This window comes from Bos taurus, chromosome 25, assembly GCF_002263795.3.
Source record: "Bos taurus isolate L1 Dominette 01449 registration number 42190680 breed Hereford chromosome 25, ARS-UCD2.0, whole genome shotgun sequence".
NCBI lineage: Eukaryota > Metazoa > Chordata > Mammalia > Artiodactyla > Bovidae > Bos > Bos taurus.
In genome coordinates, this window is record NC_037352.1 from 9,346,608 (window position 1) to 9,368,968 (window position 22,361).

The 22,361-nt window shown below is 49.2% G+C and overlaps 1 protein-coding gene across 1 annotated transcript in view; it reads right to left on the reverse strand.

Moving 5' to 3' along the window:
• Positions 1-18,402: 18,402 nt before the first annotated feature.
• TEKT5 (tektin 5) overlaps positions 18,403-22,361 on the reverse strand; it is a 49,535-nt gene continuing 45,576 nt past the window's right edge. The window contains 2 exon segments of the mRNA NM_001046259.2: positions 18,403-18,806; positions 22,157-22,311. Of these exon segments, the coding sequence (NP_001039724.1) occupies positions 18,590-18,806; positions 22,157-22,311 (372 nt within the window). The 3' untranslated portion in view covers positions 18,403-18,589.

A 22,361-nucleotide genomic window follows, 5' to 3' on the forward strand; every position in this document is an offset into this window, starting at 1 on the left:
CTCCACTCAGTGCTCTATGGTGAACTAATGGGAAGGAACTCCAAAAAAGAAGGGATTTATGTATGTAAGTGTGGCTGGATTCATTTTGCTCTACAGGAGAAACTAATACAACATTGTAAAGCAGCTATATTCCAATAAAAATATGAAAATAAAAAGTATTTTTAAAAAAAGAAAATAAAGGTGATAAGATTTCACATTAAATAAAACCCTCACAGGGGAACTGCCTGGTGGTCCCATGGTTAGGACTCTGAATTTTCACTACTGAGGGCACAGGTTCAATCCCTGGTCAGGAAACTAAGATCCCACAGGCCACAAGGGTGAGGCCAGAAAAAACAAATAAATGACACCCCACACAGCCCTAGTGTTAGTTTTCAAATGAAGACAGGAAATCAAAAAGGTCACACAGACAGCAAATGAGAAAACCAGGACGTGGCCCCAAGTCTGGGGCTCATTCTCTCAGCCTCTGACACTGTGATTGATGCCAACCATTTGTGACGATTGAGCACGTGACATGTGGCTGTCCCAAACGGAGGTGCACCGTACAAGCAACCCTCAGAGATGTTAGATGTTGCAGGTTCAGTTTCAGACCATCTCAATAAAGCAAATATTACAATAAAGCAAACATTGCAGTAAAGCAAATATCCCAGTAAAGCAGGTCACGTGAATTTTTGGTTTCCCAGTGCACAGAAAAGTCAGGCTTACAGTAAACTGTCGTCTGTAAAGTGAGCCGTGGCATATGCCTAAATGTACATACCTTCATTTGAAAATACTTGATTGCTTAAAAAAAATGTCAAGCATCATCTGGAGCCTTCAGTGACCTGTAGGAGTAACATCCAAGGTCACCCATCACAGATCACCGTAATAAATATAATTGAAAGGAAAAAGCCATGTGAGACGTACCAAAATGTGACACAGACACATGAAGTGAGCAAACTGTTGGAAAAAATGCCACCAAATTTGCTTACCAGAAGGTTGCCACAAACCTTCACTCTGAAAAGAAACAAAACCAACGACCAAAAAAGCAATAACTGTGCAAAGCACAATAAAAGGAAGCCCAATAAAACAAGGTATGCCTGTAAGTGTAAAATACACACCAGATTTCCAAGATAAAAGTCGAAACAAAAACCAATAAATAATTTTTATCTTGATCATGTGTCGAAGTGATTCTTTTGGTTAAGCACAATACATGACTAAAGTAATTTCACCTGTTTTTGCTTTTTTTAAAAGCGGCCGTTGAAAGTTTTAAATGTCATGTGTGGCTGGCATTATGTTTTATTGGACCATGCTGCTCTCGCCCATTTCCTTCTGGGCTAAATAGTCTCCCTGCCTTCAACCATTCACACATGACGTCATTTCTAATCCCTTCCCGGAGGTGCTGCTAGAAGCGAACTTCAGGGCTTTTAGAAGCAAACAATGTCCGGCTGACTGTTCTTCTATTTGCTTGTTCACATCCTTTGGCCAGTTTGAGTTTGAGTGGTTTTATCCTTTTGTTCCATTGAGGGACCTCTTTGTAACTAGAGGTCATTTGTTGCAACTGACCTACTTGTTGCAGAGTTGCAAATATTTTTTCCTGGTCATTATCAGTCTTTCAACTTTTTCTATGGTATCTTTGACCATAGATTCTGTTTTTATGTAGCCAATCTGCCAATCTCCTTCAGGGGTTTCTGGGTTTTGTGTCACATGAAGGAGGAGCTCACCCACTGCCAAGTGTCTGAAAAAGTATTATCTTGCATTTTCTTCCACTACATTAATTTTTTTTTTTTTTTTTTTTGGCCACAGCATGGCATGTGGGATCCAGGGACCGAACCTGCATTCCCTACATCAGAAGCATGGGATCCCAACCATGGGACCACTAAAGTCCCTATATTCACTTTTTAATCCTTTTTTCTTTCATCTAACCGAAATCTACTTCCATAAGTAGATATGATTTAATTTTCCCCTGAATGTGTAGCCAACTGTCCCATTTAGTGAATAATTCATTCTTTCCCCACCACTTTGAAATACCATTAAAAACCAATCATCTTTAGACTCTGTTTTCCCTCTGTTGGCTGGCAAGTCAGCCACCAGCATGTACAAATTTGTATCTTACCAGCTCCAGAAGCTCAGTACACAGAGGTCTCCCCTTTTCCAGCTGTCCCAGCGAACCCCCAAGGCGGACTCTCAGTCGACTGCTTGAACTAGCATGGTGGCAGGGAGTATGCTAACTGGCCAAGGCTGACCCACCTGGCTCCTTCTGGAGCAGAAGGGTGTGGTCACTTGAGAAAGTGGGGAGGGTGGTTCCTCAAAGGGAAATTGGAATGCTGGTGAAAGAAATCGATGTCTCCCATAGTGTGTACCCTCCAAGCCTGTCCCTGGGTCCCCCAAAGCCACAGTCCCCTCAAAAGGCCAGCTAGGTTTATGTCCGCCCCAGGAATTCAGATCTGCCCTTGCATGGGGATTCCCGCTGGCCTGGAAAATCAGCCCAGGGAGGTGGGTGAGGACGGTCCTGCCTTCCGCTGCCCCAGGACGCTGGGCCAGATTTCCTCCCCTGCCAAAGGAGGCAGAGCTTTGGGGCTAGAGGGGAGAGGAGAAAGGAAGGATGGCCGCAGGGCGTAGCTGCTGTTTACAAACAGAAACCGCTCCTTCCTGCCCGCCCTTGAGAGTGGGGCTGTCTGGGCTGGCTGGAGCAATAGAGCTCTTACAGGGAGGGCCCCCAGAATGGCTCTTCTGGCCTCCCTCCAAAGGCCATCAGGAGACAGCCTGGGAATCCAGAGATTAGGCTCTTCTGTGAAGAGGTTTTGCAACATAAGCCAGCATGTTGACCTCGGGGAGCTGACGCCCGTATTTCTGCATAAGGTGCCCCAGCCCTCGCACCTCACGCCACAAGGCGGCACTGCAAGCCCCTCCCTCTCACTCTAAGCCTGCGGGGGAGGGGGTGTGACTTGGGGTGGAGTCAACAAGTGAAGCACTGCAGGAGACCCCGGTTCCACTCCTGGGTCCGGAAGATCCGCTAGAGAAGGGACAGGCTACCCACTCCAGTATTCCCTGGTGGCTCAGCAGGTAAAGAATCCGCCTGCAGTGCGGGAGACTTGGGTTCGATCCCTGAGTTGGGAAGATCCCCTGGAGAAGGGAAAGGCTACCCACTCCAGTATTCTGGCCTGGGGAATTCCCTGGACAGTATAGTCCATGGGGTCACAAAGAGTCATGAGGCTGGAACCCCAGTTCCCTTTTGGTGGTTCCCCATCTCAATCAGCCCTTCTAGAGCCCCCAACACACACTGCCCCCATAATAATAATACACTAAAATAAGAGTAAATGCAAACACCACAGCAAAAAAGCACAAACGTCTCTTTAAAAAACTTGGCTCCATTGTTTGACACGGAATAGAACAACTAAAGGAAAGCAAGCTGCTTGCCACACAGAACAAGGAATGGCTGGGTTCAAAGCTCAGTTCTGCCACTCGCTGTGATCTGGGGAACCGTACACATTTTGTGCCTTTGTCAACATCTCTGTAAAATGTGGCTGAGGACGGTCCCCACCACACCCCATAAAATTGTTATGAGGATTCAAGAAACAACATCAATAAATGCCCAATAACAGTAGCAACCAGGTGATGGTGGCAAGTGGCTCTGGGAAATGAGTGGCAGCCACGTTGCAAGTGAGGGGAGGGAGAAATTGGGAAAACTCTCTGAAGTAGCATAGTGCTATTTGAAAGAAGACTTAGGTTAGTTGTCATGGATATTGTAAAACCTCGAGGGCGACCACTAAAAAATTTTTTAGTATATTTGATAGGCTAAGAGGAGAAAAAAATGAAATCATAAAATATTTTAAAACAGATGGCAGAAAAATAGGGGAAGAGTAAAAAAAGAATTAAGTGCACTGAATACATTTACAAACATGGTAGATATCAATCCAATTCTGTCATTATATTAAATGTGAATGGTATAAATATACCAATTAAAAAACAGAGGCTGTCAGAATGGCTGTCAGAAAGACAAGACTCAACCACATGTATACAAGAAACCGACTTTAAATCTGAACAAATGGGAGTTCTAGCAGAAGGTAAAGGGCTGTGGAGTCGAACTGCCCAGGTTTGATTGATAGCTGTTTCTTTAACCTCATTGAGACTCAGTTTTCTCTTCTGTAAAATGGGATCATAATAGTTATGATTGTGTAGAGATGTTTTGAGCATTCGACGAGCTGATTCATATAAAGCATTTAGAGCAGTGACTGATGGGGCTTCCCTGGCAGTCCAGTAGTTGAAACTCTGTGCTTCCACTTGGGGAACATGGGTTTGATCCCTGGTCAGGGAACTAGAATCTCACATGTCACATGGTGTGGTCAAATGTTAAAAAAAAAAAAAAAGGATAGTGACTGGCACACAGTACTGTTAAGAGCATGGTGGTTTTGCTGCTGCTGTTATTATTATTATCAAGTGTAGCTTCAGGACAAGTTCCAGCCAGCTTTTCGCTTCCAAGCTTCCCCTAAATAGAAACTCTACAACCATCATTTTTTCCTTGAGTTTTAGGTCAAGATTACCTGCATAATTTCCAGGGTCTAGTGCAAAATGAAAGTGCAGGACCCCCTACTCAAAATATTTAAGAATCCCACATTGGTCCTGGCAGGGCATTAAATCGAGTGCAGGGTCCTTTTGTGTGACAGGCCAGGTCTCATGCCTATGAAGCTGGCTCTGCTGAAGATCCACAGACCGAGGGGGCAAGGTCAGAATCCAGGAGGCCAGCCATGCCTCCCCTCCCGCTCCCGGCCCCAACCTGCTCCACCTGACAGGTCAGAAACTCGGGGACCTCCTGCCTGTGGGCACACCTCACTCCTCCGACCCGACCCATGGAACCTTGGCCCAGATGTGTGCCTTGCCAAAGAAATACCTTGCTGCCTGCTTCCTTTTGAAATCCTGAACCCAGGATTCCGAGGGGGCCTCCTTTCTGTGAACCCACTGGAGCAATTGGGAAGGAGAATATACTGGGGGTAGCTAACACTGATTCAGCTTTGCTCAGGGGTGGGCTGAGCATTCCTGGTTTCAGGGGGATGCCTGCTCCTAGGAGCCCCGGGCAGGAACAAGTCCCAGCCTGTCCACGTGCTCCCCACCTTCCAGTCACCCAGTTGGCCATGTACATGCACCACCCCCTCCCCCAGGGGAGGAGGGAAGCTGGCAGAGACTTCAGGGCTTTTTGCCTCTCAGGGGCTCTGTTTACCTAGCCTGGCAAAGTCCAGGGGCTCCAGCTGTCCCTGGACCCTCTCTCCCCTGTCCTAAAGGTCACCACTCACAAGCCCTTGACCTCTGGGGCCCTTGGAGCTGCTCCCAGGGAGACAGGGTGCAGGCAGGGCAGGGGAGCAGGGAGCCCGGCCGGCTGGCACAGGCAGTGGCGTAAGTGACAGCTCCAGGGTGCCCAGCCGCCCGGGCGATTCCCGGCGAGCGTGGGCAGCCGGCGAACAAGCCTTCAGTGTCCGTGCAGCCCACCCGGCTCCGAAACACGTCCTCTCTGTTTTCTGGGGGGTGGGGCCTGATCGTAACCCCTCAGGGCCCAGTGACTGCAGGATACCCGTCATCTCCCACCTCTATTTTATATCCCCATCCATCCTTTCCTTCATCAAGAGGGAGGGACTCCCTGCAGACCTGGGTGCAAGCCAGCTGGTTTGTTTTTTTTTTTAATCTCAAAGATCTTGTCCATCCCAGCCTGGGCAGGGCCCGGGAAAAGCCTCTGGCTCCATCCGTCCTCTCTTTCCATTCCCTACCCCCTCAGAAATGAACGTCGCAGGCGTTCTGCCAAGCTCAAAATCCTGAAATGCAAGCCACCGCCTCGTGGGTGCCCAAGAAGAGTCGGGGTGGGGCTGGCTCCCTCGGTGGCACCAAACCCCTCCTCCCCTTACACTTTCCACTTTGGCATCAGACATAGGGCCCCTCCCCCGAGACCCACACCCTGACTCTAGGGCGTGCATGCGTGCTAGGTCACTTCAGTCGTGTCTGACTCTTTGCGACCCCATGGACTGTAGCCCACGAGGCTCCTCTGTCCATGGGATTTTTTAGGCAAGAGTACTGGAGTGGGTTGCCATGCCTTCCTCCAAGGGCAGGGGCGGGGATCCTTCCTGATTCAGGGATCAAACCCACGTCTCCTGTGTCTCCTGCCTTGGCACGCAGGTTCTTTACCATTAGCGCCATCTGGGAAGCCCACTCTAGGGCAGTGAGGAAGTTTTCAGGACCCCAGATCCAGAGAGTGGTATGAGAGGCAGGTGTGCTCGCATGTAGAGATGGGGTGGGGTGGGGGGGACAGACTGTTTGAAATCCAGGACCCCCAGGTGGAGTGGAGGTATGGAGGATGGATCTCTTTCAAATCAGACCTTAACACTTGGTGGGAGTTGAGGGGGAGGAAAGGGAGAGCAAGTGGGTGCAGGGCAGGAAATCAAGGTGCTATCTCTGCCCAAACAGCTACCAGATTGCATGAGCTAACTTGCGGAATCTCAGAACAGGGATGCCAAAACTGCGTATCTTAATTGTGTTTATTATTATTGCTGCTGTTCCTGTTGTTACCCTGTCTTCTTTCTGGGGCTTCAGTTCCCCACAGGGGTGCACGGTGTCTCTGTCTCTACCTGTGCTGGGGAGGAGAAGTTGCCTTCCCAGAGAAAAGAGTGGGTTTAGCTGCCCCAGGACCATGCCCAGGACACTTCTGTCCTCTGCTCAGAGCTCATAGGCCAGGCAGGGTTGGGTTTGTTCCCAGCTTGGGTTTGTTCATATCCTGTTCACTCTCTCATCAGGGACACATCAGTCCATCTTGGGATTCTCCTAGTGTTCTGCTCTTGTGTAGGAAGGGTAATAAATACACTTGGAATTGAATTAAATTTAGTCACTGGAACTAATTCTATTCATTCTATCGACATCCATGCATTTAAGAAATATTTCTTGAGGCCTGTCATGTGCCAGATGCTGTGCTGGAGTTAAGGGTGCAAAAATAAAGAGGATGGTGCCCACCTTTGGGGACTCAGAACTGAGTGGGAGTAGGCACAAACCTATCAGCCCCCCACCTACAGTAATGGAAAGGATCCCCCAAGGGGCTCATTAAACAGTGCCCAGAACCCCTTGCTGGGCTTTCTGACTCTAAGGCTGAGAAGAGCCCAGGAATCTGCATTTTACAAAAGGACTTCCCTGGTGATCCAGTGGCTAAGACTTCACATTCCCAACTCAGGGGGCCCAGGTTCAATCCCTGGTCAGGGAACTAGATCCTGCATGCCGCAACTAAGAGTTCACATGCCACAACTAAGACCTGGTGTAGCCAAATAAATAAATAAGAACTTCACAAGGGAGTTTGGAAAGGCTGGCCTAAGGAATAGGATGTATACCCAGAGCTGAGAAGGAAAGGAAGCTGCAAGGACCCATCAGGGACAGCAAGCTAGCCCTTCCTGGGGGACTGACTGGGAGCTGTGAACTAAACACAAGGCCATTCACTGGGTGGAGAAGGGACTCATGTTCCTGGAGCCAGAACAGCATGAGCAAAGGTCCTGTGGTGAAAAAGTGAAAGACCAGGGTGGATGGAGCACAGGAGGAAGGGGACCTGGAGAGGTGGATCAGCGTTAAAGTTGGGGTGGGGGATACCCTAGGAGTCTGGGGAGCCCTGGAAGGGTTTTGTGCAAGAGGGGCTGACATGATTGATGCTTTGAAAAAATTTTCGTTTTTCAGATGAACTTATGGTTGCCAGAGGAAGGGATAGTTTGGGATGGACAGGTACACACTGCTACTTTTAAAATGGATCACCGTCAAGGACCTTCACTGTACCACAGGGAACTCTGCTCAATGTTCTGTGCCAGCTTGGATGGGAGGGGAGTCTGGGGGACAATGGATACATGTATATGTGTTGCTGAGTCCCTTCTCTGTCCACCTGAAACTATCACAACATTGTTAACCAGCTATACCCTTATACCCCAATACAAGGGCTTCCCAGGTGGCGCTAATGGTAAAGAACCTGCCTGCCAATGCAGGAGACATAGAGACATGGGTTCGATCCCCTGGGTTGGGAAGATCCCTCGGAGGAGGGCATGGGAACCCACTCCAGGATTCTTGGCTGGAAAATTCCATGGACAGAGAAGCCTGGAGGGTTACAGTCCAGAGGGTCACAAAGAGTCCGACACGACTGAAGGGACTTAGCACGCACCCCAATACAAAATAAAAAGTTCAAAAAAAAAAAAAAACCAAGCTTTTTCATTCCCCAGATGCACACACGGAGCCTTGCAGGTCCATCCAGCTACTGGCAAGATCAGGCTTCTCTCCCAGCTGCCACCTCTGTGGGGCCCTGCAGAGGGAGGAGCATGGAGCACACGTAGTCTGGAGTCCCACCTCGCTAGACGGGAGGCTCCGGACTCAGTGTCGGCTTTCATGGGCTGTGCCCACCTCTGTGTCCCCCGGGGGTTGCCCAGCAGCTCCAGAGGGAGAGGGAAGCTGTTTTCCAGTCTCGCTGCCAAGATCCACCTCTGGTTCCCCTGCCCCGCCCTCAGACGGCAGTGCCAGGACCGATTCTCCCCTCGCTGCCATTCCACCCACCTCCTCTGCCTCTGGAGTCACCTGCCAAGGTGCTAACAGATGGGGGGACAAGCCAGTGCCTCAGAACAGACGTTCACGCCCTCAGGAGACTCTCCTCCGAACCCCCAGACCTGAGCGAGCCCCTTCTCCCACCACCCACATGCCCTGAAGTCTGGCTGGCCGAGAGGAAAGGGGGCGTCCTCAGCCCCTCCTCAGACCCTCAGCGTTTGCTGGGTAGGAGGCTGGAGGGGAGGTGGGCAGTGCCCACAGGGGTTGGGCCGCCAAGCACGATTGGCACGGAGTTGACAGGATGCCCGGACATCCACTCAGGGGCGTGGGGGTCAGGGCACGGCTCAGGGGGCGGGGCTACACAGCGGGCCTCATTTGCATACAACCCTGAGGGGCGGGGCCAGGCCGCTGGCGTAATTCTTGACGCCATCTCCCCAACCTCCGCTGCGCCCGGGCGCACTGCCCCCGTTACCCCTGGGGGACGCTCTTACCCACCCACCCAGTGTCTTTATCTCCTCTTTTGCATAGATTTAAAGCTCCTGGACCAGTTCCTGGAATCCAGGGAGGGTGGACGGGAGGGGAGAAAAGACATCCATTCTCCGAACTGATGAAAAAAGCTACTGAGAAGATTTCTGGGAAAAGTTGAAGCCACTGGGGTTTATGAGGAACCAAGATGGGGAAGGGGGTTCCCAAGTGGCGCTAGTGATAAACAACTCGCCTGCCAATGCAGGAGACTAGGAGAGGCGGGTTCCATCCCTGGGTTGGGAAGATCCCCTAGAGAAGGGAATGGCAACCCATTCCAGTATTCTGGTCTGGAGAATCCCATGGACAGAGGAGCCTGGCAGGCTATGGTTCGTAGGATCGCAGAGTCAGACTCGACTGAAGCAACTGAGCACGCACTCAGGATTGGGGAGGTGGAGTGGGACTATACAGGCTTTTTCTGCACTGTTCCTTTCCACAGGTGATCCACGCCTCCTGGGGCCTCAAAAGTTCTCCTTTTGTTCTGGGTCAGCTTCAGGACCCCAGTCACCAAGCTCACAACATGATTTGCTAAGTCGGTGTGTGGATCAGCAAGTCCTGGGCTGGCCAGGCCTCTGAAGAGTGCCCCCTGGCCTGCAATTCTCTGACTGGTGGGGGTCCTTAACAGATACTGAGAAAGCAGGAGTCCCCCTAACTAACCCAACCAGCAAGGCGCCTCTGCTATGCACCAGTCTCTGTGGCCTGCATTTCATAGACATTACTCCAGACAACTGGCTAAGCCCCCACGAATAGAAACTATTCTTGTTATTCCCATTTTACAGATGAGGAAACTGAGGCTTGGGGCAGTTACATGAGTTGTCCATAATCACCCAGAGAATGAACTGCAGTGCCTGAATATATTTAAAGCTCCTGGACCAGTTCTTGGTGTTCTGTGGTTCCCTGTCAGGATGGTCCTGCTTTGGAACAGGAGGCTGCACACCCATTGGAAAGGTCAGTTCTCTGACTCACATCCTCTCCTGATGGGTCTCACTCATCTGAGACCACCAACAGCTGGGGTTGAGCTGTGGGCACTGCAGAGACGCCCTCCAACACACACACACACACACACACACAAACACACACACACTCTCTCACACTTTGCCAGGCTCAAACCCACTGGGCTTGTGGCAGAGGAGGGGCTGTTCCAGGAGCCCCTTGGCCACCCTCACCAGGCTGTCCTGGGCTCTGCCCCCTGTGGGTGCCCACACCCTGGCCTGCCCGCGGAGGAGCGCCAGGAATCCCAAGCAGCATAGTTGGGTGGGGAGGAGGGAAGGACCAGCCATCCCTGGGACACAGAAAACTCCTCCCAGGAGCCCATTTGTAGTTACAAGGGACCCAAGAAGGTGTAGCCAGAGGCTCAAAGCCCAGCCCAATATAGAGACCAAGAATTTTCTGTGAGTTTTCAAGGGAGGAATTGAAGGACTCCACATAGTTCCTTAGGAATTTTAATCATGTGCCTTGAACCTGCTTCCTTTCCTGCCCCGCCCTCCTCAGCCTATGTGAGGGGACACTTGTCAAGGGTGCCCCAGGAACCACAGAAGCAAACAGCCAGGACTTTGTGTGTTGGTGACGCACTGACATTTCTGGTCAAGGCAAAAAATGCAGCCGCCTCCCTCCCAGAGCCTAACAGCCTGACGCTGGCTGGGGAAGGATGAAGGGAGGGGAGCCCCCTGGGGCCAGTGCCAGTTCATCCTAACTGTACTGCTGTGGGCACCCCATAACGTGTGGTTGGAAGCCTGGACTCAGCCTGATTGCCTGGTTATGGATCCTGGCTCCACCATCTCTGTAAATTTGGATGACTTCCTAAACTGCCCTGTGCCTCAGTTTTGTTATCTGTAAAATGGGGACAGGCACAGCAGTGACTTCAAAGGATGAATGTGGGATTACCTGAGATAAGAGGGTAGCACTGGGCATCTCACAAGCGTTCAAGATGTTATCTTCAATTATTATTATTATTATTGCTATTTGTTAGCAGAGAACAGATAAATGCTGTCCCACCATGTCAGCTGCTTGGTGAGTAGGGCTCTGGGGTCCTCTGTCCATTAGACTACCCTGCAGTGATTGCCAGTGGCCTTGCCAGACCCCTCTTGGACTCCAGGTCCACTTAAAGTAGTAACTTTTCTTTTATTTGGGAGGCTAGGGTCAGCAGTTCAGACCCTAAAGTCACATACCTAGACTCATGTCCTGTCTCAGCCATTTATTCACTGTGTGAGATTCTTAACCTCTCTGGGCCTTGATTTCCACTTCCATAAAATGACAAGGTAAATAGAACCCATGTTCCAGGGCTTAGTTCCCTGACCAGGGACTGAACCCACACCCCCTACAATGGACGTGCAGAGTCTTAACCACTGGATCACCAGGGAAGTCCCTGAAGCTCACTTTTAAAAACCTCATATGACTCTTCAGTGAAACAGAAGTGTTTTCCCCTGGGTTGTTTGACTGAAGACTGTGGCTTGAAGTTCTGTGAAGGCAGGTGGAGTCCCTGCTAGAGCCACAATGCCCAGCACAGGTGTTGACACATGCCAGGTGTTCCGTGAATATGTCAAATGAAGACGTGAATGAATGAATGAAAGCTTACATGGAGTGACCCAGTGTTCAAGGGTAGCCCTTCTATGCGTCTTACTAATCCACAGTCACCTTCAGTCCCAGACCAGATGGCACAACTCTCGGCCCTTCAGTCATCGAGCAAAGACAGGCTCGGTGTACCCTCTTAGCTCTCCCTAACCTGGGGAGAGACAGGCTCGGTGTACCCTCTTAGCTCTCCCTAACCTGGGGGGAGACAGGCTCGGTGTACCCTCTTAGCTCTCCCTAACCTGGGGGGAATAGTGGGTTCTGCAACAGGCCTGGGAGTTCTGAAGAGGACAGAGCACCGGCTCCAGCTCTAACTGACTGTGTGACTATGAGCAAATCACTGTGCCTCTCTGGGCTTTCTCTTCTGAAAAATAAGGGCTTGAAAGTATCACCTCCCGAGGCCCTCGTGAGCCCTATCTATTCCTTCATCCATTCACTCAAGAAACATCTGGTGATTCTAAAGGTTAAGACCAAAACAGAGGGTCACCTCTGAATCATTCTTGTTAACCAGAAAATGAAAAAACCCCAGGACCTTTGCATTCCTAGAGCATTGCTTTTGAGGTTTTACTTTTTCTGGCTTCGGTTTTGCTGAATCTGTGAAATGAAATTGGGAAAGAGAATACAACAGCATTCAAATTAGTGAGTATCCTGGCCCCCAACAGCTCCAGCCTTGATATCTCAGACCCTATGTCCCTTCTTTTATTTTTTTGTAATTTTAATTTTCTTTTTTTGTTTTTTTACCCCTTCTTTTGAAGCACCCCTATTGGGAAATAGATAGATAGCAAGGTCAGAGAGTGACTTTTGGTGTCAAACATGATAATAAATTCTGAACAATTCACCCAGGAAGAAACTTGGGGGTGTAGGAAATCAACCAGACAGAAGACAAGCAGCCTGGTCCCCACTGCATATCTGCCTTGTCTGTATCATGTGACCCCACTTGAAATGTGACCCCCTTCTCCTCTCCAGCCCCTGAGCCTCAATTTTCTGGATCAGAGGATCTTTCAGGAGCCTCAGCAAAGCAAAATACCAAAATCAGCTGCCTAAAGGGTCAGTGAGCAAGCTGTGTGAGTGAAGCAGGACTGGTGTGAGACAAGAGGGAATGGTAGGGACTGTGGTAGAATGAAGGCTGCAAGCTCCGTATATCAGCTTCAGGGAGAGTGTGCAGACAGGGTAGCCAGATAATCCCCTTTAATACAAGCCAAATGTGTGTGTGCATGTGTGTGTGTGTGTGTGTGTGTGTGTGTGTGTGTGTAGAATGTATTATTTAGTCATTGGCAATTAATTCAATACATTTTTGAAAGCTTCCTGATCATTGAGACTCGGGTCCATGCCCATCAGCCTTCGATCTTCAACCCTGTCTCTCTTCTGTGGCTTCTCACGTTGTCCCTGAAGCCTGCTGGATCTCTGCACCACAGGTCTGGTCTCAGAAATGCTAAAATGCTGGGTAAGGCCATGGAGACACAAAAGGCTACAAGTGTGAACCTATACATGCGCACACACACACACACACACACACACACACATACACATATGCACTGCTTAGGGAGTGGTCTGTTCCTTGGAGCCAGCTGGACAGGATCCTCCTGAACCCACTGGAAAGCAAGTGAACTGAGAGATCCTCCAGTTTCTCCCAGTTTGCTCCCAGGCCTGGCACAGAGCCAGCTCTTGGTCGTGTCTCTAGGATTTCCTGCCTGGGCTGCAGCAAGGAAGACACCCAGTGACCTGTGGTCACCATGCCAGCCTCTGAGAGCCACAGTGGGAAACACCTCACGGGTCCCTAAGCTGTAAAAGCAGATAGGAGACTTACCTTCCCACAGCAAAATGCAACTACATCCTTTTTCTTCTAAAATTCAGAAGTCATCCCTTCTGTCCAAGATGAATGTACATGCATTTTTATGTACTTGTTTGGTTATTTACAATTCACCCAATCAAGTACTGCACGTGCATGCGTGCTCAGTCGTGGCCGACTCTGTGCGACCCAGGGAACTCTTGTGTCTCCTGCATTGGTAGGCAGATTCTTCACCACTGTGTAAAAGAATCCGCCTGCCCAGGTGGCGCAGTGGTAAAGAATCTGCCTGCCAATGCAGGAGATGCTGGGTTGGGAAGATCCCCTGGAATAGGAAATGGCTATCCACTCCAGTATTCTTGCCTGTGAAATTCCATGAACAGGGGAGCCTGGTGGGCTGCAGTCCATGTGGTCGCAGAGAGTCAAACATGACTGAGTGACTGAGCACGCAAATACAATAAACTATTTATGGAACACCCACTTTTACAGCAACTGGGGTGCAGAGCTGACTAAAAGCTCAGGGTGTCCCCAGTTCTCTCCACTTCACTTTCTGACCCCGTTGCTCTGCCAAAACACCTTTTCTCACAGTTCATCCAAAGACCCCTGGGCACTAAACCCAATGATCTTTTTATTTGCTTATTTAAAAAAAATTCCTAATGATGAGCACATCCAGTATCATTAGGGAAATGCAAATCAAACAAATCTCACAGATACCATCTCACTCCCATTAAGATGGCTAATATTAAAAAAAAAAAAAACAGAAAATAAGTTTTGACAAGGATAGTCCCACCAGCCCTTGTTAGTGGGACTAGTATGATGGCTCTTCAAAAAATTAAAAATAGAATTGTGTTATCTAACAATTCCTATTCTGAGTATATACTCAAAATAATTGAAAGTAGAGTCTCAAAGAGATATTTGTATATCTGTGTTCACTGAAGCATTATTCATAATAGCTAAAACATGGAAGCAAACCAAGGGTCCATTGATAGGTGAATGGATAAGCAAAATTCAGTACAAGGGAATATTGTTTAGATTTAAAAATGGAAGAAGTTTTGCAATATTCTACAACCTGGGTGAACCTTGAGGACATTATGCTAAGTGAAATGAGCCAGTCACAAAAAGACAAATACTGTGTAGTTCCACTTATATATAAGAGTTACTTAGAGTAGTCAAAATCATAGAGACAGAAGTAGAATGGGTTGGCAAGGGGAATTAGGGCGAGTTACTGTTTAATGGATACAGACTTTTAGTTTTATAAGATAAAAAGAATTATGGAGATGGATGGTGGTGATAGCTCAGTTTAGTTCAGTTCAGTCGCTCAGCTGTGTCCAACTCTTTGCGACCCCATGGACTGTAGCACGCCAGGCCTCCTTGTCCATCACCAACTCCTGGACTTTACTCAAACTCAAGTCCATTGAGTCAGTGATGCCATCCAACCATCTCATCCTCTGTCATCCCCTTCTTCTCCCACCTTCAACCTTTCCCAGCATCATGGTCTTTTCCAATGAGTCAGTTCTTCACATAAGGTGGCCAAAGTATTAGAGTTTCAGCTTCAGCATCAGTCCTTCCAATAAGTATTCAGGACTGGTTTCCTTTAAGATGGACTGGCTGGCTCTCCTTGCAGTCCAAGGGACTCTCAAAGAGTCTTCTCCAACACCACAGTTCAAAAGAATCGATTCTTCGGTGCTCAGCTTTCTTTATAGTCCAACTCTCACATCCATACATGACTACTGGAAAAACCATAGTTTTGACTAGATGGACCTTTGTTGGCAAAGTAATGTCTCTGCTTTTTAATATGCTGTCTGCTGCTGCTAAGTCACTTCAGTAGTGTCCGACTCTGTGCGACCCCATAGACGGCAGCCCACCAGGCTCCCCTGTTCCTGGGATTCTCCAGGCAAGAACACTGGAGTGGGTTGCCATTTCCTTCTCCAATGCATGAAAGTGAAAAGTGAAAGTGAAGTCGCTCAGTCGTGTCCGACTCTTAGCGACCCCATGGACTGCAGCCCACCAGGCTCCCCCGTCCATGGGATTTTCCAGGCAAGAGTACTGGAGTGGGGTGCTATTGCCTTCTCCAATATGCTGTCTAGGTTGGTCATAAATTTTCTTCCAAGGAGCAAGAGTCTTTTAATTTCATGGCTGCAGTCACCATCTGCAGTGATTTTGGAGCCCAAAAATAAAGTCTGTCACTGTTTCCTTTGTTTCCCCATCTATTTACCATGAAGTGATGGGACCAGACGTCATGATCTTAGTTTTCTGAATGTTGAGTTTTAAGCCAAGTTTTTCACTCTCCTCTTTCATCAAGAGGCTCTTTAGTTCTTCTTCACTTTCTGCCATAAGGGTGGTGTCATCTGCATATCTGAGGTTACTGATATTTCTCCCGGCAATCTTGATTCCAGCTTGTGCTTCTTCCAGCCCAGCGTTTCTCATGACGTACTCTGCATAGAAGTTAAATAAGCAGGGTGACAATATACAGCCTTGACGTACTCCTTTCCCTATTTGGAACCAGTCTGTTGTTCCATGTCCAGTTCTAACTGTTGCTTCTTGACCTACATGCAGATTTCTCAGGAGGCAGGTCACGTGGTCTGGTATTCCCATCTCTTTAAGAATTTTCCACACAGTATTATGAATGTTATTTGTTACCAATGAATTGTACAACTACTTTTAGGTTATTTTTAGGTTAAGATAAATTTTACATCACATGGATTTTATCATAGTAAGAAAAATTGAAAAAAAAATCCTAATAGCGCACCGAGCACCCCAGACTTTGGGTTTCTAAATACCGTTCTCCAGTAAAAGGAAACAGGGTTCCTTGGAGAAATGGCTGATTCCGGGACTGGAGCAGAAAAATTTGAAATGAGCCTGGAGCATCTTATAGGGCCAGGAAGTAAGGAAGTGCTCAAAAAACAACAGGACGGGGGCTGTCAAAGGGACATAGGAACCACAGGACGTAGGATCCAACCCAAAGAACTCCCAATGCTCAAAGCTGGAACAATTTGAGCAACACAATAAATAATGTAGTATTGGATTATAGCCCAAAGTGTAAAATATATATCCATGAGTAATATTGACATAAATAAATGATAGAATAAATAACAGTGAAGATACTTTTCTTAGAGAAGAATTACAAATAATACATGTACATACATATATTACAAATAATACATGTACATACATACATCTCCCAGAGATGGAGCTTAATCCCACCCCACCTTGGGTGTAAGCTGGACTTAACGACACACTTTTAAAGAGTGGAGTATGGAAAGGGATGAGCAGTAACGGGCATAGAGGAGAAGTTTGGCCGATGCCCCCTTAACCGCATGACCAGTTTAACCTCTACAGGGATGTCATGCAGACATCATGAATGCCTTCACAGGAAGGAATGAGAAAGACACTGCATCCCTGGTCTTCCCTGCCAAATCTGTAACCCCAGACTAATCACAAGAAAAGCATGAGACAAACCCACGTTCAGGGACATTTAACAAATACCTTCAAATACCAACAAATAGAAGGACTCTTCAAAACTGTCAAGATCATGAAAAACAAGGAAAGATGGAGATACGGCCATCAACAGAAGAGAGCTGATAACGAAGTACAGTGTAATATACCCTGGATTGGATCTTAGAACAGATAAAGGCAAACAGGAAAAACAAATTCTGGAATTTAGTTAATAGTAATACACTAATGTTACTTCTTAGTTTTAACAAATGAACCATAACAAACAGTTCCAACAATTATTAGAGGGCGATGGGTGAAGGGTACATGGAAATTCTCCACCTTGTCTTTGCGACTTTTCTAAGAACCTAAACATATTGCACAATTTAAAAGTCTATTTAAAAAAGCATTTCCTCCTGATTAAAGAGGAACACATGTTCACTGTAGATGATTAAATATAAACAAATAAGAAACCAGCAGTTTCAATGCCATCTTATTCTGCACTTTTTTTTTTTGACTTGAAGTATAGTTAGTTGGCTCAGTGGTAAAGAATCTGCCTGCCAAGCAGGAGACCCGGGTTCGATCCCTGGAGAAGGAAATGACAACCCATTCCAGTAATCTTGCCTGGGAAGTCCCATGGACAGGGGAGCCTGGTGGGCTACAGTCCACGGGGTCTCAAAGAGTCAGACACAACTTAGTGACTTTGCAACTCCATGGACTGTAGCCCATCTTCCTCTGTCCAGGGAATTCTCCAGGCAAGAATACTGGAGTGGGTTGCCATTCCCTTCTCCAGGGGATCTTCCTGACCCAGGGCTTGAACCCAGGTCTTCTGCACTGCACGTAGATTCTTTACCATCTGAGCCACCAGGGGAGCCCCCAACAACAACAATACTCTATAACAATAATGTAATGGATTATAGATAATTATACGGTGAAAGTGAAGTCGCTCAGTCGTGTCTGACTCTTTGAGACCCCATGGACTGTAGCCTACCAGGCTGCTCCCTCCATGGGATTTTCCAGGCAAGAGTACTGGAGTGGGCTGCCATTTCCTTCTCCAGGAGATCTTCCCAACCCAGGGATTGAATCCAGGCTTCCTGCATTGTAGGCAGATGCTTTACCATCTGAGCCACCAGGGAAGTCAATTATACTGTAACAATACTCTATTACAAAATAAAAGTAAATAAATAAGTAAATTTGTCTATTAAGGGCAGGATTCAAACCCAGGACTTCTGGCTCCAGTTCCTAATTTCTTTTGCACTGCCCCACATGGCTGACAGTCACCTCCACCTTGGACCAACCTTGTTTTATAGAAACAAGCTCAGTCTGGGAACTTGTACAAGGCCCCTCGGCTCCTAAGTCACAGCTGGCCTCGGGACTCCTAGCTCCGATGTCCAGTCTTTGGACACCATGGTCTATGCTGTGCTCCTTAACAGACAAACAGGTTTTTAAAAATGCGGTCTCTTCCGTTCCTGGGGAGGCTGACAACCTCACAACATTCAGTCCCCGACGGGTAACAGCATGTCTCCACCCTGGGATCCATCGAGAGGCCGGTTCCGCAGCAAGGAACAAGCTCCCAGGTCTCTGGTTTGGGCACATTTATTTTGGCTCTTTACATATATATATACATATTATTTTTTTTTCATGATAGGAGGAAAGGGAGAAAAATGACACTTTCTTTTATTTTTGTTTTTCTGCCTTTGCAAATTCTGTGTTATGTAAGGAGCGTGCGTGGAGCGGGGCGGGGTGGGGGTGGAGGGACGGGCAGGCTCAAGGGCAGATGCCCATGCACGGGGTGCTGGGGAAGGTCTTCCTCATCGCCATGCACTTCTCCTTGTCAATGCACAGGGTGTTGGCCTTGATGGCCAGTTCGTGCTCCAGCCGGCACTTGGTCATGACCAACAGCTGCAGCGTGTCCCGGGTCTCCCGCAGCCTCAGCTTGAGGGTCTGCAGGGTGTCGTCGATGGTGAACACCTCGTTCACCAGCCTGGGAGAGAGCAGAGGGGAAGTTGGGTTCGGCCAGCCGGAGGCCATATGTGCCTCTCCCATGTGCCAGGCGCTGGGGAACTCAGAGAGCCAGGTGGGTGGGGCTCAGCCAGCAGGAAAGACAGAGGCGGGCAGGCAGGTGGGTGAACACCCTGTAGAGTTGCTGAGGACGGTGAGCACAAAGCGAGACACAGACGGGGTGTTCAGGAAAACAAGCCAGTGTTTCCTCACTTAAGCACAGACTCAAGACAGGACCCACAAGAACCAAAAGTGAAGTGAAGTGCAAGCCGCTCAGTCATGTCCGACTCTTGGCAACCCCATGGACTATACAGTTCATGGAGTTCTCCAGGCCAGAATACTAGAGTGGGTAGCCTTTCCCTTCTCCAGGGGATCTTCCAACCCAGGTCTCCCACATTACAGGCGGATTCTTTACCAGCTGAGCCACCAGAGAAACCCAAGAATACAGAAGTGGGTAGCCTATCCCTTCTCCAGAGGATCTCCCCAACCCAGGAATCAAACCAGGGTCTCCTGAACAGCAGGCAGATTCTTTACCAGCTAAGCTACCAGGGAAGTATAAACAGACACTCAAATCCTTGCACAAATACTCGTGTGGCGCGAATGAAAAGCCAGTGAAAGTGTTAGCTCCTCAGTTGTGTCTGACTCTTGCAACTGCATGGACTATAGCCGGCCAGGCTCCTCTGTCCATGGAGTTCTCCAGGCAAGAATACTGGTGTAGGTAGCTATTCCCTTCTTCAGGGTATCTTCCCTACCCAGGGATTGAATCCAGTCTCCTGCATTTCAGGCAAATCCTTTACCGTCTGAGCCATCAGGGAAGCCCGCGGCACAAATAACAAGAGTCAAAAGGTGAAAACAACCCAAATGTCCATCGAAAGATGAATGGATGCACAAAATATGCTCTGTCCCCACATGAGGATATTATTCAGATGTAATGAAAAGGAATGCAAAGAACGGACTTATTGGAAAAGACTCTGATGCTGGGAAGATTGAAGGCAGGAGAAGAAGGGGACAACAGAGGACAAGATGGTTGGAGGGCATCACTGACTTGATGGACGTGAGTTTGAGCAAGCTCCGGGAGCTGGTGATGGACAGGGAAGCCTGGCATGGTGCAGTTCATGGGGTCGCAAAGAGCTGGGCATGACTGAGTGACTGAACCGAACTGAACTGAACTGAATGAAAAGGAATGAAGTGCTGATATGTACCACAACATGGATGGACCTTGAAGACATGATGCTGAGTGAAAGATACCAGACACCACGTCTGAACCCCAGTACCTGTGATGTGATGCTTTTTGGAAGAAGGATTTTTGTGGACGGAATTCAGTTAAGCATCTTGAGATGAAATTATCCTCCATTAAGTGTGCTGTGCTCAGTCAGTCAGTCCTGTCTGACTCTGTGTGACCCCATGGACTGTAGCCTGCCAGGCTCCTCTGTCCATGGGATTCTCCCAGAATACTGGAATGGGTTTACCTGCCCTCCTCCAGGGGATCTTCCCGGCCCAGGGATCAAACCTGGATCTCCCCCATTACAGGCAGATTATTTACTGTCTGAGCCACCAAGGATGGACCCTAAATCCAATGACTGATCTCCTTATAAGAGAAAGGAGTGGGAGATTTGAAACACAGACACACACAGGGAGGAAGGCCATGTGAAGATGGAGGCAGATGCAATGATGCAGCTACAAGCCAAGGGCTGCCAGCCACCACCAGGAGCCAGGAGAGGGGCCGGGTGAAGACGCACTCTCAGAACCCCCAGAGAGAATCAACCCTGCCGATACTCTGATTTCAGAGGTTTGGCCTTTGCAAGTTTCAGAGGAGAAATCCTATTGTTTTAAGCCACCCAGCTTGTGGTCATTTGTCACAGCAGCCTTGGGTCATGAATACACCTGGTGAGCTGTGATGGTGGGTTGGTTGTGGGGCTGGGACCCACCTGGAGGTTGGGGGAGAGACAGTGCTCAGAACTGGAGGACACGCTGCTGGGAGGACCCGGGTTGATATCAGGGTGAGCTTCCCAGTGACAAGCCTGAGCTAGAGAAAGGTGACAACAGCAGCCTGGAGACCCTTCTTTCCTTAGGGCTCTCTCAGCCAGCGCTGTCCAGCAGAATTTTCAGCAGCGATGGAGACAGTCCATTCCACGCCTCCAGCCACACATAGCTTCTGACCACTTGATATGCAGTTTGTGCAAATAAGAACCTGAATTTTATTCCCAGGCAGTGACCAAGGCTGTAGAAACCTCAGCACACGGCACCACTCAGCATTTTCTCTCTGAATATTTTTCTTCCTCCTCTTTCTCCTCCAGCTCTGTTTGCCTCATTATCTCAGCTCAGAAGGAAGACGAGCCACTGAGTTGTGGGGGAAGCCTGTCACATGGCCACAGAGAATGAAGACAGTGTCCTGAGCTTGGAGGGGACAGAGCAGTCAAGCGACCAGCCCCAAGTCACACAGCAGGTCACAGGAAAAACACTCCCCAAGTCCAGTGGCCATTTCCTTCCTTGCCTGATCATCGTGCCATCCCAAACCCCCACCCCTAGACTCCAAAAACCCTGTTTCTGGGCCTGCAGTGAGCTTTGTGCCACTCTCCCGTCAAAAGAAGCAGTTCCTCCTTAGCTAAGTGGGACGGGCAGGATTGGGCTGTTCCAAGGCGATGGCACCCCACTCCAGTACTCTTGCCTGAAAAATCCCATGGACGGAGGAGCCTGGTAGGCTGCAGTCCATGGGGTCGCGAAGAGCCGGACAGGACTGAGCGACTTCACTTTCACTTTTCACTTTCATGCATTGGAGAAGGAAATGGCAACCCACTCCAGTGTTCTTGCCTGGAGAATCCCAGGGACGGGGGAGCCTGGTGGGCTGCCGTCTATGAGATCCCACAGAGTCGGACACGACTGAAGTGACTTAGCAGCAAGGGCTTGCAGGTGAGAATTTCACAGAAAGGGCGCTGGAGGATGGGTGAGGTGTGGGCTGGGCATCTCTTTCACAGGAGCCTGGAGAGACGGGGCGGGGATTGGGGGGGGGGCGGGGGGGCAGGGTGGGGGGCGGTTGGAGCGATCAAAGGGCAAGGACCACGCCTCCAGGCTGGGCGGCAGCTTCTCATTGGCTTGGAGAGTTCCCGCAGCAGAACAGGCCTACAAAACCGTCCTCACTTAGATGAGAAGGCGGCAGCGCAAAGGGGTGGCCTCCATTGGTGGGGAGACTGCCAAGGGCATCCTCAGAGCCCCAGGCCCCCAGTGCGCTGTGGAGTCGTAGACCCCGGTCTCCTGATGGGTGGAGGGTCCATTTCCCAGTTCCTGAGACCTGCCCCTCCCCTGCCGGCCCCTGACCCCCACCCTGCTACTCACTTGAACTGGGGGCTGTCCCTGCACAGCTCCACGTTGGGGCGCCGGGTCCGGCACTCCAGCCTCGTCTGTGCCACCTTCAGCGGGCACTCCTTGGCCATGATGGACCTTTCCAGCAGCATGATGGTGTTCTCCGTCTGGAAGATCTCCTGCAGCGTCTGCGGGGAACATTTGCGGTATCAGAAGGAAACTGAACTTGCATTTGTGT